The 14822-nt window shown below is 46.2% G+C and overlaps 1 protein-coding gene across 2 annotated transcripts in view; it reads left to right on the top strand.

The window, feature by feature from the left end:
* Lta4h (leukotriene A4 hydrolase) overlaps window positions 1–12459 on the top strand; it is a 33570-nt gene extending 21111 nt beyond the window's left edge. The window contains exons 13-19 of one of the 2 annotated variants that reach the window (XM_041667386.1): window positions 280–383; window positions 818–888; window positions 3107–3161; window positions 7530–7625; window positions 9459–9541; window positions 10360–10464; window positions 12244–12459. In XM_041667386.1, coding sequence (XP_041523320.1) covers window positions 280–383; window positions 818–888; window positions 3107–3161; window positions 7530–7625; window positions 9459–9541; window positions 10360–10464; window positions 12244–12361 — 632 coding nt within the window. In that variant the 3' untranslated portion in view covers window positions 12362–12459. The remainder of the gene's footprint in view (window positions 1–279; window positions 384–817; window positions 889–3106; window positions 3162–7529; window positions 7626–9458; window positions 9542–10359; window positions 10465–12243) is intronic. The other variant, XM_041667395.1, reaches the window with a different exon arrangement.
* Window positions 12460–14822: the final 2363 nt, after the last annotated feature.

Genomic DNA, 14822 nt, shown 5'->3' with positions numbered 1-14822 from the left:
GGTGATTGCTTTAGAGCGTGGATGATTCCTGCTCTGTGTCTTCATTACGTCGTCCTGGCATTAACTCACAGAGATCCGCCTGCCTCTGCCTCCCGAGTGCCTACCTCCTTTCTTGAATGCTCCTTCACCGTCAGAAGCTCTCTGTGGCTCTCGGAGTGTTCTCTGTTGTGTGTGGTTACGGGAACAATGTCACCCACTAAAAAGGCCAGAGACTTGCCTTTCTGTGGATTGATTTCTTTTTCTTCATTTCTTTCAATTTTTTTTCTCTTTTCGTCTTAGAGGTGTTTCTAGGATTCTTAAAGGCTTATGTTGAGAAATTTTCCTACAAGAGTGTAACCACTGACGACTGGAAGGATTTCCTGTATTCCCACTTTAAAGATAAGGTTGGTTTTAAGTTCTTGTTTTCAGTGCCCAGTATAGCTTTATAAACTATTTGCTAGGCTACTTAGATTACTTAATTATAGTATTGGTTTAGAATTTGCCATAGGATTTTGCTTATCTATTTTAATTCTCTTTTAGAACACTAGTAATGACTAAATTTATATATTAATTAGCTACATTCAGTCATTTTGAATTATTTACATATGTCAAAATGTTTGTATTCCAGAAGTAGACATGGTGATGGTCTGCTGCTTAATATTAAATTAATATTAATTATCAAAAGTAATAAGATTTAGAAGTTACTGTGATGTGGCAGAGCAGAGTAAATTGTGTCTTTGATCCCTTCTGAGTCTGTTTTCAGTTGCTCGTGTGTTTGTTTGTTTTGACCTGAGGAAAAGTCGTCCTCTCAGGAACTGGGGGCTCTTCCTGTTCACAGGTGGATCTTCTCAATCAAGTGGATTGGAATGCCTGGCTCTATTCTCCTGGCCTGCCCCCTGTCAAACCGAAGTAAGTACCCACCTGCTGACCTGTTTCCTTCACGCTGCTCCTCCAGGAGTGTGGAGCCTTTTGATATTGCCACGCAACATTGCCACGTGGCACGCTCGGCTACAGGTGTGTTAGGCTGCAGGCACAGCCATCGCGGGACATGTGGCCTGAGGGCTGCAGACTGGAGACCCCTAACCCTAGCGCTCTCAGTGTATCTGGAAGGACCATATGTTCTTCTTAAACCGTTACCAGTCAGCAAAGAGAGCAGGGGGGCTTAGGTTTCCTAGACCTTTCCCCTGAAGCCAAAAGCCGTTTCCATGGTTTACAAACAGATCTGTTGAGTTGATTGAGAGCGTTCCTGGGTGTTGAGTTTCCACATGAGGGTGGTGAGCGCCTTAGGAAAGAGTAAGCCAAGTCCTTCCTTTCTTAGGGACTACGTAGCTCCCGACATGCTCTCCTGCTTCTGTCAGGCTGGAGGGCTAGGGCCTCTCAGACCCTCCACACTCCCTCAGGCTTCATGCCCAGACGCACACGCGTCCTTCTGCACGGATAATTCCAATGTCAGCTTAGGAACCGCTTCCTCTTGGAGGTATCTCTTAACCTCTCTGCACAGGAAGGAGCTTGCATTTGAGAGTTGCCGGGCACTGTGTTCTGCACCTTTGCGTTTGCGTGTGTGGCTACACATCATTCCTTTCGCTTCACCCTGCACACCGCGAGAGTCAGGCTCAAGTCTGGTTTGCACATTGCTTCTCCTAGGGCTTTTTTGTGAGTAGGGGATTATTTCTTTTCCCCGAGCTAATCTTTAACTTCCAAACCATACTGAGAAGGAAGTTTCAGAACACTAAGAAAGACACCAGCCAAACCTTTCCCACTGTCTTGGTGTTTAAGAAATCAGTGCTGGGGGCTGGAGGGATGGCTCAGAGGTTAGGAGCACTGGTTGCTCTTCCAGAGGTCCTGAGTTCAATTCCCAGCACCCACCTGGTGGCTCACAGACATTTATAATGAGATCTGGTGCCTGTATACATAGTAAATGAATAAATCTTAAATAAAGAAATCAGTCTTCAGAGGAGAAGATATCTTACAGCCTGGGGCGCGGCGGGCCTCTCCTCTCACTTGCCTGACTACCATATGACAGGATAGTGGCTGCTTGGCCCTGGTGTTACTCAGCTGTCTTTGCTGAACAAAGTTCCTGACATGATTCGAGAAGACCTAGTTTGGGCATATTTCCGTCTGGTCTGGGGTCATGATTCTGTCTGTGATGAAGTAGAACACAAGAGAAGATAGTGTGGGGGCAGACAGAGACCTATTTCCACGTTAGCCTCCCCTCCTAACAGCCTGATCCCCATAGTCCAGTCACTTCTAAATAGCAGGACCGAGCCTTCAGCACACGAGGCTTTGGAGGACATTTCAGATTCAAACATAGAGCGCTCAGGATGGGCTTCCTACCAGAGGCCAAGGGCAGCCAATTACGGTGATTATGCACTGATAAAGAATTGTGAGCAGACCCAAAAGAATTGTGAGTGGGCTCCCAGTTCGTTCCCCAGAAAAGAATGGGAGAATAATAGAAAAATAGAAAAACCCAATAGCAGTGAGTGTATCTCTTGTCACTGATAAGCATTTCTCAGGAAAGAGGCTTAATGTTTAGATAAAGGGGGATGTTTTGCAAGACTGACATTCAAGTTGGGAGTACACACGTACCGACATACCCACATAGCTTGTTTTGCTTAATGGTTAATCCCACCTTCCATAAAAGAAGGGATGAGGTTCTCTCATGGTGACCTTGGACTCTCAGGTCTGGCATCTGGAACAGTGCCTGCGACCTGGCTGCCTGTAGATTTGCTAGGTGATGAAAGGTTTGGAACATCTCAAAGTGAAAGACCCGAGCATGGGGACCTGGTGTCCTTCGTGCCGCTGTGAGTGCCGGGAGCTGTCGCCACCAGGCAGAGAGCGCTAGGTGTGCTCTTCCCATCTCGAGTCCCTCTTGGGTGTGTGAGATGCTTTTGTGTTCTCTACGGAGGATAGCCAGAGCTTTCTTTGTATGCTATCCAGTGCGGTACCCACTGGGATTTGGGGCATTCCTAGGTGACTCTAGTGGACTTCCTCCTCCTAACACTGAGGAGCTCTTTAGCTTTAAAGAGATTTTAAATGTTAAGCATTTTATATAGCATAAAACTGCATTTATGCAAAAGGATACATTCGTTTATAAAATGTAACCTTTAATATCTTTTCGTCTTTGCAGTTATGATATGACTCTGACAAATGCTTGCATTGCCTTAAGTCAAAGATGGGTCACTGTAAGTAGTGATTTGCGTGATTTTCGCTCTTTTCTGAACTGTCCAAAGATGTCTTTGTATGTGTGTGTGGGTACTTAAATTGTGCGTGGCTGTGTTATAAGTTGTTTCCCTGGGTAGATATTGCCTTTACCCCCATCACTCATGAGGTGTGCTTCAAACGCCTATGGGTAAATCTAAGTGGTCTTGGGTGAGTGTTTAAAGCCAACTGTGGAATGGGGGGGACTGAGGGGTTCTGCTGGTTGCTAGCTGTTGCTCATTTCCGCAAAGCTTCCTAAAGAGGTGTTTCCTCATATATGTACTAGAATATACTCCTAGGGAGACCAGACGGGACACGTGTCCTGGTATATGACTACAGCTTAAGCCCAGGGAAACCAGACTGGACGTGTACCCTAGATGACTCTGGAATGGAAAATAAGAGAAAACTTAACAATCACTTTCTCTTGATGGTTACAACAAGTGTTGACGTTGCTGTCTGAAATTTAAAGCTTGCTTGGCCAGCATTCCTTGGCCATCTTCCACCTACAGAATTCTGAGCTTCACACTGTGAAAGAAGCAGAGATGGAGTTGCCCTTGGGTTATCTGTAGTTTAATGAAAGAAATTAGATTTCCTCACAAATCACTTTTAGTTTGAGCAGTGAGCAGCGTGTGAAAGAGGCAGGTGGAGCCACGGACTCAACACAGGGAACTCCCACCCTGCGGGGAACTCAGATGCCCCCATCCCCACCAGGGTGGGCCGGAGAGGTAGAGGGGGACATTCTGGGGTCCAGGAGTGGTATTTAAACATAGCTTTTTGTTTAAAAGGCTGCATCAAAACAGAACTATACAGGACTATCTTCTACTTTGGCACCCATCTTTCATTAATTTGCCTGTGTGCTGAGGGTTGTAACAGCAACACAGCTGGCATTCAGGAGCATGTCTGGCTGACTTAGTCTAGGAATGCACGGGTGAGGGGAGTGAGAGCCAATGACAGGGATGGTTCACACTCTGAGTGCCTGTTCCCCATGGCCTGGATGAGGAGCGGTTTGTTTCACGGAGAGAGTGGTAGATGCTGATTACTTGACACGGGGAAAGCTTTGCTGTGTTTATTTATTTGCCTGTCCCTTCTACCAGACTGAAGGCTCCTCTCGAGCAGGGATTGGCTCTACTTTTTTTCCTGTGTCCCCAGGACCGTCCACGTTTATTCCCTGTTGGATACGTGTCCATGTAGGAACTGATAAAGGGGAAACAAGATTGGAAGATAAACAAGCTTATCAGGCTAAGGAGTTAAAGATGTCATCTGTAGGCAGAAGTGGAATCTTACATTGAGACCATTAATCTGTCAGGGTGAGGACAGGCTCGGCCAAGATGGAAAAGCCAGCTCGGGTACGAAGGCCAGCGAGGGGGTTCAGGAGCCGTTCACATACAGTCGCCGGCTCTGCTTTTAGAGCTGTGCCGAGGGAAACATCAACAGATTGGAGAGAGCGCTTGGGGGTTTGATTTTGTAACTCATTGAGAAGTCAGCGGGCTGAAGTTCTGTGGCAGGCTATGTCCTTATTATGCTCGAGCCCCGGGTTCAGTCACCACTACTCCCCACCCCAGCAAAAGAACTCGAAACAGATTAGATGTTGAATATTAGAAAAGAGAGTAGAGCGTCAGAAAACCTGAGAAGATAAAGCAGGAGCGATAAGGCAGGAAAACAGAGCCGGACACCAGTGGAAGATTGACTTAGCCCAGCTTTGCCGCTCACCTGTGGTCCCGGCATGCAGGAGACGGGCATAGGTTGTGAATTCAGGGCCAGCTACATCATGAAACCTTGTCAAAACAGAAAGGAAGGAAGGAAAGACAGACAGGAAGGAGGTGGAAGGGAAGGAAGGAGGTGTCATTTAAAATCCTGTAACCTGTAAGCCTTTTGGAGACTCCAGTCATAGCAGAGGTGGAGAAGCTGAGTGTCTGTCCAGCATCGTGTGTCCTGAGTGTTGTTTGGGGCTCTCTGCTGCTCCTCAGGAGGAAATGAAGGGAATGAAGTCTTCAAGTGGCTGTCTTCTGGAGAATGGTTGGTTGGTTGTGTGTAGCCAGAAACTTTTCTGTGTCCTGCCCAGTCCTGCAGCCGCTTATAAAATAATCATTCAGAGGCTTAATATTAATTATAACTATTTGGCTGATAGTTTGGGTTTGTTACTGCCTAGCTCTTACATATAAATTAACCCGTTTCTCTCAGTTCATATTTTACCACGAGGCTCGTGGCTTGTTACCTCAATCTTGCTTCTCTGGCTGCTGCTGGCGTTTCTCTCTCAACCCCGCCTTCTTTTCACCTCTATCTCTGTTTGGATTTCCCATCTGGCTCTATTCTGCCCTGCCCTAGGCCACAGCAGCTTTATTCATCAACCAATAAAAGCAACATATACTCACAGCATACAGAAGGACGTACCACATCAGTTGTGCGCACGCATACCTTGCTGTGGATTTTTTTTTTTTACACCTGGAATCGTGTTGAGTTCGGCTAGAGGGAGCTTAATACTGGGCTTTCTTTTAAAAAGGCTTAATTGCTTGCATTCCAGGAGAGAAGCCTAGTTGCACACTTTGGCACACGAGCCTTGCTCGTTTAATTCCATCTGCCTTAGCTCGCAGGTGTGCCAGAGTGAGAAGAAGGAGAGCCGTCTGTGGGTAACAGGATCCTTAACATCTCCTGGAACCCTCTTACGGCATCTGAACAATCCGTCCTGCTTGTCTGGTGCTAGAGGAACGCTGTTGTTCTCCGCTCTGATATTGCTTTAGGCCCAGCAGTGAAAGGCGGATGGTTATGAACATTTCAGTGTTTACAGGGACAGAGTTGGTAACCACGAGTGTACTCTCTCAGGTACTTTCTTGGTTGGTTTTCCCAAATATTAAAGGACTACACACACACACACACACACACACACACACACCCAGTGGCTCAATAGCTAAAGTGCTTGCTGATCAAGCATGCGAACTGGAATCCGGATGCCCAATGCCCACATAAAAGGCAGGCATGCACGGCGGTCTGTTCCTCTAATCTCGGTGCTCAGCAGGCAGAGATGGGGTCCCCCAGGATAAACTGGGTACCCCTAGAATAAGCTGGTTACCTAGTAGACTGCCGAATCAGGAGCTGCAAGTTGAGTGAGAAAACACACCTCGGAGAAGTGAAGAGTGGGCAGGAAGACATCAGAGCCAGCCTCTGGCCACAGGTTCACTCACACTCAGTGCACGCATGTGCACACACATACACACACATGCACACATACACGCACATACACGCACATGCAGACACACATACACACACATGCAGACACATGCACACACACACGCACACACACACATACACATGCACACACATGGATACACATACACATGCACACACATGGATACACACACACATACACGCACATGCAGACACACACACACATGCAGACACATACACACACACATACACACACATACACACATGCAGACACATACACACATACACACGAATGCACACACATGCACACATACACACACATACACACATACACATACACACGCATACACATGCACACACATGGATACACACATACACACACGCACATACACGCACATGCAGACACACACATACACACACATGCAGACACATACACACACATGCACACATGCAGACACACACACATACACACACATGCACACACATATACCTGCATGTGCACACATACATGTAAAAATAAAAAAGGATATATACGTAGACAACAAGTGGAAGTCATAAGAGCCATAAAGCCGTGGGTGGCTCTGAGCCACCGCAAGTGTGAGAGGCAGAGCCATCTTGGGGTCCGTGGAAGACCCGTCCCACTCTCATCTGGCTTATAAAATGTCACCTCTGTATCAGATTGGCTCATAAGAGAGTTGGCACGCTCTGTGTAATGCTTCTTTGCTTCAGAAATCACTGTGCTTCTCGTGGTTCAAACAATGTCTGAAGAGCAAAAAGGGGTGGTGGTTCCTGCCTTCCTACTGTGGACAGTCTGCCTTTTGTTTGGTGTGTTTTTGTTTTATTTTTGTTTGGTTCCTCGAGACAGGGTTTCTCTGTGTAGCCTTTGGAGCCTGTCCTGGAACTCGCTCTGTAGACCAGGCTGGCCTCGAACTCACAGCAATCTGCCTGCCTCTGCCTCCCGAGCGCTGGGATTGAAGGCGTGCCCCGCCACCACCCAGCCCGAGTCTGCCTTTTCTTAAGTGATGTGGGGTTTAGGAACCGTCTGCCTCTTAGGTCGTCATAACTTAATATCGGGTTATGTAAGCTCACATGTAAATTTATTGGTTTTTCCTAGTTTTTACTTTTGCATCAGACTAACGATATTGCGAGGTTACACCTAAACAGAAATAACCTGGCAACATTTATTTCAGGCCAAAGAGGAGGATCTGAACTTGTTCAGCATCGCGGACCTGAAGGATCTCTCATCCCATCAGCTGAACGAGTTCCTGGCGCAAGTGCTTCAGAAGGTGAGCAGCCGCTCCCAGCCCTGGAAACGAGCGTGGACGCAGAGGCACAGTGTGTGCGCTGTCCCCAACGCAGGACAAAGTACTCGTGAAGAACCTTGTGGGGAAAGAAACGACATAGTCCGCTCTTTCATTTTTTTTTTTTTAAAGAAAAAAGCCTTTGTTGAATTATGATCTGATTAGTACCGTACTAAATCAAAACACGTTCTAGAAAGCTGCTGAGCCGCTGGGAGGGGAAGGTGTGTGCCGCTGGCAGCAGCGGGAAGTGTGTTCTAGTTGCCATTCCCACAGGAGCCATCATCAAGGAAGGACTTCTGAAGGACCTTAGCAGAAGGGTAGCCTCAGCGGATGGAGGGCGGATGCTCTCCAGACAAACAGTAGGGCTGGGTGAGGAAGTTCACAGAGCCCGGAGGCGTCACCTGTAAAACATCTCAGATCTGAAACCCAGACATTTAGATTCTGTTCTGGCCAGTCAGAAGGCCTTTAAAACGGGAGTCGCTTTGATTAGATTGCGGGTTATGAAATGGAGCCTGCAGGAGACGTGAAGGCGTCAGGAGGTAAAGAGAGACCAGATCAGAGGAGAGAGACCACACAGCATGAAAACACAGTGTCTTGTGGCTCACTGGATTTGGAGCTTTTCAGGAAAGAATCCAAGTAGACTTTAATCCAAGTAGGTTTTAAGTTCAAGCCCAGGTAACCGGAAGAATACAGGAAGGAAAGGGAAATCTGCCATTGAAGGACCTAGAGAGGAGGGGTGTGGGGATTTGAACCAGAATTTCCTTTGGGATTGTTGGGATTGGTGCAAAACCTCGCAGAAGATATTGAGGCCACATGAGTAAGAGTTTGTTTTTAGGGCACCCGGCATCAGCTTCGTAGCTTTCTATAGTGCCACTAGTGTGACCTAGGATGGAGAAGAGGAAAACCGGATGGGCTGATGGGAAGGGGTGTGGCAAAGTGGGAGTCTGGGAGGTGACCTTCATTGGCTGGCCTAGCAGCAGCACGGATTGGGAATTGAAATGTCCACGTGGGAGCTAACATACTAACTTGGAGTAGGCCTAGTACAGTTAGTAAGCATGGAAGTGGCCGTGCTTAGGCAGACGTGTCAGGTAAGGAGGTCACAGTGGGAGGAAATGGGAGGCAGCACCTCTCTAGGGACCTCAGCCTGCCCTCTAGGCTTCTCGGATTCTGTCTGTCCAAATTGAACTCATCTCCTTTCCTTCTACCAAACGCGTTTCCCCTTTCAGTGTGGGTTAACATGAGCGCAGGCGGGCCAAGCATCCCCCAGATCTATGCGTTTGTGTTTGTGTGGTAAATGTACCCCACCCCACCCCGCCAAGGACAGAGCCCATATTTCTCATCTCAAAGGGGTCTGTGATACGAAAGGCTACGGACTACCTTTTCAAAAGGCGATAGATAATCCAAACGTGATCTTCAAAGGGCTAGACAAAGATAGAGCCAATCAGCCAAGGCAACCAGTGATAACCATGTAAGGAAAGTGATTTATCTAAAGGGTGGGATAAATTTAAGCTATGTAGGATAAAGGGGAAGAAACCTAAAGGATTCCGGAATGGTCGAGAAAGTCTGAGCAGAATAACCAGCCTTTGTTTCAAGAGTTCTCCACCAAGTAGCTTGTCCCCATGTTCCCAGGAGAACATCCTCCTCAGGAGTCAGTTGCTAGAGATTTGCGCTGTTTGTGCATCTTGCTTCTTTTACCCAGCGTATTTCTATATTCTAAGGTATTTAGGACTTTAATGTGGCTAAGAATTTCTCTCCAGCTCCTTTCTTCCAGGGAATCCTGTTGAAATGATCCGTCATATTTCTTCATTTTGCTCTTAGGCACCTCTTCCATTGGGGCACATAAAGCGAATGCAAGAGGTGTACAACTTCAATGCCATTAACAATTCTGAAATTCGATTCAGGTACATCATTTTAACTTGTCTCTGTGGAAGAAAGCAGAATGCTAGCTTAAACCGTGGAGAAAGGGAAAACAGTCTGAGAGCCCTGGAGTCCTGCCAATCCCTTGTCCCGTCCGTCAACATAGATAATCATAGTGTCTTGAAGGGATAGTTGTGATCTATAACATGATGATATTAATCTTTTTGCTAGACTTTGCACTAAGCTACCCTCAATTTAAAAAAAAAAAATTAGAATGGAGAGTTCAGTGGTAAATAGGGCTTCCTTTCCCAGGTAGCCAGATCAACTCTGAATGGCCACAGCTAGAAACCTTTGGTTCTGTGATACGTTAGCCATCCTTGATTCAAATTTGTAGTGTAAGGGTTACTTCATAAACCGACTTGATAAGACACGAACACTTCTAATAGGCCAAGCCTAACACTTAATCTTTCCCAAGAAAACCAGCCCCTCCTCTTTCTCTTCTCCAGTTGTTAGCTATGTATGTACAGATGTGGACGGGATGACATAAAGGTGCACTGTGTGATTATGAGGTTGTTAGCTGTGTATGTACAGATGTGGACAGATGACGTAAAGGTGCATGGTGTGATTATAATGCAGATGTTAGCTGTGTATGTACAGATGTGGATGGATGATGTAAAGGTGCATGGTGTGATTGTAATGCAGTTGTTAGCTGTGTATGTACAGATGTGGACAGATGATATAAAGGTACATGATATAATTATAATGAGATTGCTTTTATCTATAGTATACGCGTTTAGTTTATATTGGTCATTTCCTCCCCTCCTCATCTTCTCTCCCGCACCCCTAAAAATCCTTCTTTCAGATGGTTACGGCTCTGCATTCAATCGAAATGGGAGGAAGCCATTCCTTTGGCTCTAAAAATGGCAACTGAGCAAGGAAGGATGAAGTTTACACGACCTTTATTCAAGTAAGGCTGACTTGGACTGTGCCTCGTAGTTAGGAGAGGGATGGGAAGCAGAATGGGAAGATGTTTCTTGTTAAATACTTGCATAAAGGGCTGTGCCTGAGGCTCCATGGTGGAGCCCTTAGCATGTCTGAGGCCCGAGGTTCAATATCCGTGGCTCTATGGCGGCGCCCTAAGCATGCCTGAGACCCGAGGTTCAATACCTGGTCCTGCCTGATGGGAGAAATAACGTTGTAAAATGCCATCTATAACACACTTTTAAGTGTTATTTCAAGTTTGTTATCATAAATAAGAAATTGGTACTTGTGACCATTTAAATTTTAGAATAATGTCATTAGCAGTTTCAGGAGCATGATGTATGATTAGCTACCATAGGGCTAGGCAAGATGAAAAGGAAATAGACTCAAGACAGTCTTAGATACACAGAAAGATTTTTGAAAGAAAATTTGGCGTGTGGGGCCAAGGAAGAGTCTAAAATTAAATACAAAGGAATTTGCACAAAGAGCAAGCTCTCCAAGTCAAGTGTCGCTTGATGTATATAGCAGAGGAAGGCTTGGGGGGGGAGGGATGGAATGTATTTTAGCAGCAAGATGTGATTTAAGAATATCTCCGCTAAGTTCCCTGATTAGGTATTTGCTCCATATTACTAAAATATTATAATCAGTGACATAAAATCTCATGATAATTTTGCATTCATTTCCTAAGAATGATAAAATTTTGTCCATGCAAACCATTACCTGGTTTTTGAAATATGACCACAACACTACTTCTTAAGGTATTTTGAAGCAGGCTTCACTTGCTTTCCATATAAAACCTGTATCTACCTTTGAATCGAGTGACGTATACTTCAAATAAAGAATATACCCTTTGGGGCTGGCAAGACGGCTCAGCAGGCAATGTACCTGCTGCCAAACCTGAAATCAGTCCCTGGGAGTCGGATGGTGGAAGAGGAGCAGCTCCCACGGGTTGTCCTCTGACCTCCATACCTGTGCTAACGCACACACACACACACACACACACACACACACACACACACCGTAAAGAAATAAATGAATGTGAAAAAGGGGAAAATAAATAATCTGTCTGTAGCCTGAAACTCCTGGCCATACCCAAAATGGTTAATCCTACATTCCTTGTGTTCACTCGCGGACTATTTGCCATCACTGCTTAACTGTGGTTGGCTTTTTTCACTCTCACTGTGTGAAGTTTTCAGAAATTCTTTTTATAGTTTAGAAGGTTTAGACTCTTAAGTGATTGATAAAAATAAGTTTGAAAAGCATTTCTTTTCTTTTTTTTTTTTTTTTTTTGGTTTTTCAAGACAGGGTTTCTCTGTGGCTTTGGAGCCTGTCCTGGAACTAGCTCTGTAGACCAGGCTGGTCTCGAACTCACAGAGATCCGCCTGCCTCTGCCTCCCGAGTGCTGGGATTAAAGGCGTGCGCCACCATCGCCCGGCAAGCATTTCTTTTTAAAAGACAAAGTATTGAAGTCCATGTTCTCATATGAGGCTGGTTATACCTCCACACTTCCTTGGCAGTAGCTACTACCCTCCGCTCTGGCTCCTCCCTGTAACCGACCTCCAAACCACTCTGGCTCCTCCCTGTAACCCCCTCCAAATATCTGTGGCCTGCCCTTTTATGGACCGGTATCTGATACGGAGTTTGTACAGAGCCGTCTGGTTTTACTCAGGTGCTATACTTAGCTGCCGTACTCTGATCTTTAATTTAACCTCAGTTTTGACATGACTTTTCTGTCCCTTTGTCTCTCTTTTTCTTTGCTCTGCAGGGATCTTGCTGCCTTTGACAAATCTCACGATCAAGCTGTCCGCACCTACCAAGAGCATAAAGCCAGCATGCACCCCGTGACTGCCATGCTGGTGGGGAAAGATTTGAAAGTGGATTAAGGACCTGATTGTTGCTGATTTAAGAAATTTCCCCCTTTTTTTCTTTTTTTTTAAAAATTGAACCTATGAAGAAATAAAAATTTTAACTCTCATTGTAATTTAAAACGTCTTCATTTGTTTTTTTAATTTTCTCATAATTTCACTAAAATTCTCTACCTTTTAAAAGCAATGTAGTATATTATTTGTAAACTTTACCCCCTAAAAATATGAAGATTAAGAACACCCCAAAGATGGGGCAGCCATCAGAAGCTACAATCCTGGAATCCTAAGACTTTGCTCCCCTTCTACCTAACAGTTGTGTTCCCTTGGCTTTACCTGTGCCCCAGGGTAATCCTGTTTTCCAGCTCTCCGCTCTCACTTGTATTTCCTCCCTGGAATGGGCAGGGGGCGCCAAAGACACATCCCTCTATAGGTTTACCTAGGGCCATGGAAGAGTTCACACTGAGTTGTCTTCCGTGACAGATCAAACGCACACCATCACCAGAGGAGGTAAAAGAGAGGACTTTCTACAGGATGCAGAAAACAAACAGACAGAAAACTGGGTGTGCTAATGTAGGCTGGAAAAGAATTCCGCCCACCTAGCCTTAGGTGGTTTAAGAAAAGTCTCAACAGAAACAACAGAGTGGTTGTCAAGGAAACTGGAGGGTATGGGGAGAAGGAACCAAGTCCATGAATGTGCTTGCGTGTGGATAGACCTCGATTCATCTGCAGTGCCTGGCAACGGAGCTTGGCACCTACCAAGTGTTCAGAAAGGACTTGGTGGACAAATGAAGGTGGTTCACATCTGAGGGTCATGGTTTTCCCAGAAATGTAAAAGATGAGACGTGTCTGGGAATTAACTGCAAATTGAGGAGAAGGGAAGATGTGGGGAATTCCCTTGGGGGAGGCATGAGTGCGGATGGCCAAGGGTGGGGCCATCCATCCATCACCTTCATGACCACAGGACTTGCTGCAACAGTCTGCTGGGGTAAGCAGATGACAGGCCAGCATAAGGACTTGGGGCATGGGTTTCATCCCCAATACAGGCCTAGATTCGGGCTTACCAAGGACCTTGAAGCTGCTGAGCGTAACTGTATGAGCAATAGGGTAGCTTCACAAGCAGTGGGGTTCAGGGGGAGAAGAAAGGACTAACCTGAAGTCAGGCTCATGGGCAGAGATGTAAGGAAGACAGGAGGCCGTGTCCTGAAGGTAGAATACTGGAACTAAAGATAATGTCTCTGTCAAACAGCCACGTTGCCAAACTGCAGGCACAGTCGGGGCGTGGCTGTCACGAACACACTTCAATTAGATGCTTGGTGCGGATATGGATGTTGGCAGAAGCAACTCTATCTCTGTTCTGGAGTAGAAAGAGGCCGGGATTTCTGTTGGAACAATCCGATTTCTCTGAACTGACTCACTACTGAAGTACACACATTCCTTAACGACCCATGCTCCTTAACCCTGGTGGGGAAGAGTTTGGTGGGGACAGGGGTGACAGTTATCTGCAGTGAAGAAGCTTAGCTAAGTCGGGGAGAGCTAGATGCCAAGACAAGGAATAATCGCAAAGCCACCAAGGTCATGCGGAGCCACCAAGGTTAAAGTTCAGAGTGAGAGCAACCCAAACATTTCCTTAGCGACCCCATCCAGCTGGCGCTGGCCCCAGGGTTGGCACACAAGAGATCACTTTGTCTTTTCCACCTACCCACTGGGATAGGTACTAGCGATATCTCCATTTTATAGGTGAGAAAGTTGAAGCCCAGAAGAGTCAAATAAACCACAGAGCCAGGATTTATTCCGGATAGATGCTTTAAAGCATGACAGTAAACAGTTTGCTTCTGGATGAGAAAAGAAGCTGATAATTCACTACCCCAGGTCAGGAAGCTGGTCATACATCTAGACACAACCTTTAGCTGTGGAAGTGATCTCTGGCCTTCTCAGCCTTCCCTTGTGGAGCGACTGCTTCAGAAGCACAAATGGGTGTCAGGGAGGCGTTGCTCAACTCGTGTTTGTGGAGTGAATAAATAATTGAATGAGGATTGCCACACTGTTGGGTGTCACAATTGACCGAGGGGATGCGTTTTACCAGTTGAGTAATTCCCCGAAGAGGCGAACATGGTGTTTATGAGCAGCTCTCAAGGCAGACCCTAGAAAGGGAGAGAGAACTTGGGGATCCTGGTCAGGTGGGGTACCAGCAGAGCTCAGATCTCCAGGGTAAGAGACCCCTGGTCTTTCTCTGCACGGTTGCATTGAAGGTGGGCTCACCTACCCATACCCTCTCTCTCCAGCCCCTAGTTCAGCTTTCAAAAAGGCCAAAAGAACACCAGAGACAGCAATCAATATTTGTTCAAAGTGTGAATGAGTAAAGACAAGGGAAGGGGTGTGTTTTTGACAGTTCATTCTCAGTCTCCCTGCCAACCACACCCCAGCAGGCAACTCCCCTCCCCGGTAAAGGATAAAAGGCTCTCCAGTCTGGGACAGTAGG

This window comes from Microtus oregoni, unplaced genomic scaffold, assembly GCF_018167655.1.
Source record: "Microtus oregoni isolate MIOR12 unplaced genomic scaffold, Mior012 000001F_ref0000356, whole genome shotgun sequence".
NCBI lineage: Eukaryota > Metazoa > Chordata > Mammalia > Rodentia > Cricetidae > Microtus > Microtus oregoni.
The sequence above is the reverse complement of the archived record's forward strand: the minus strand, read 5'-3'. Positions and strand labels throughout refer to the sequence as shown.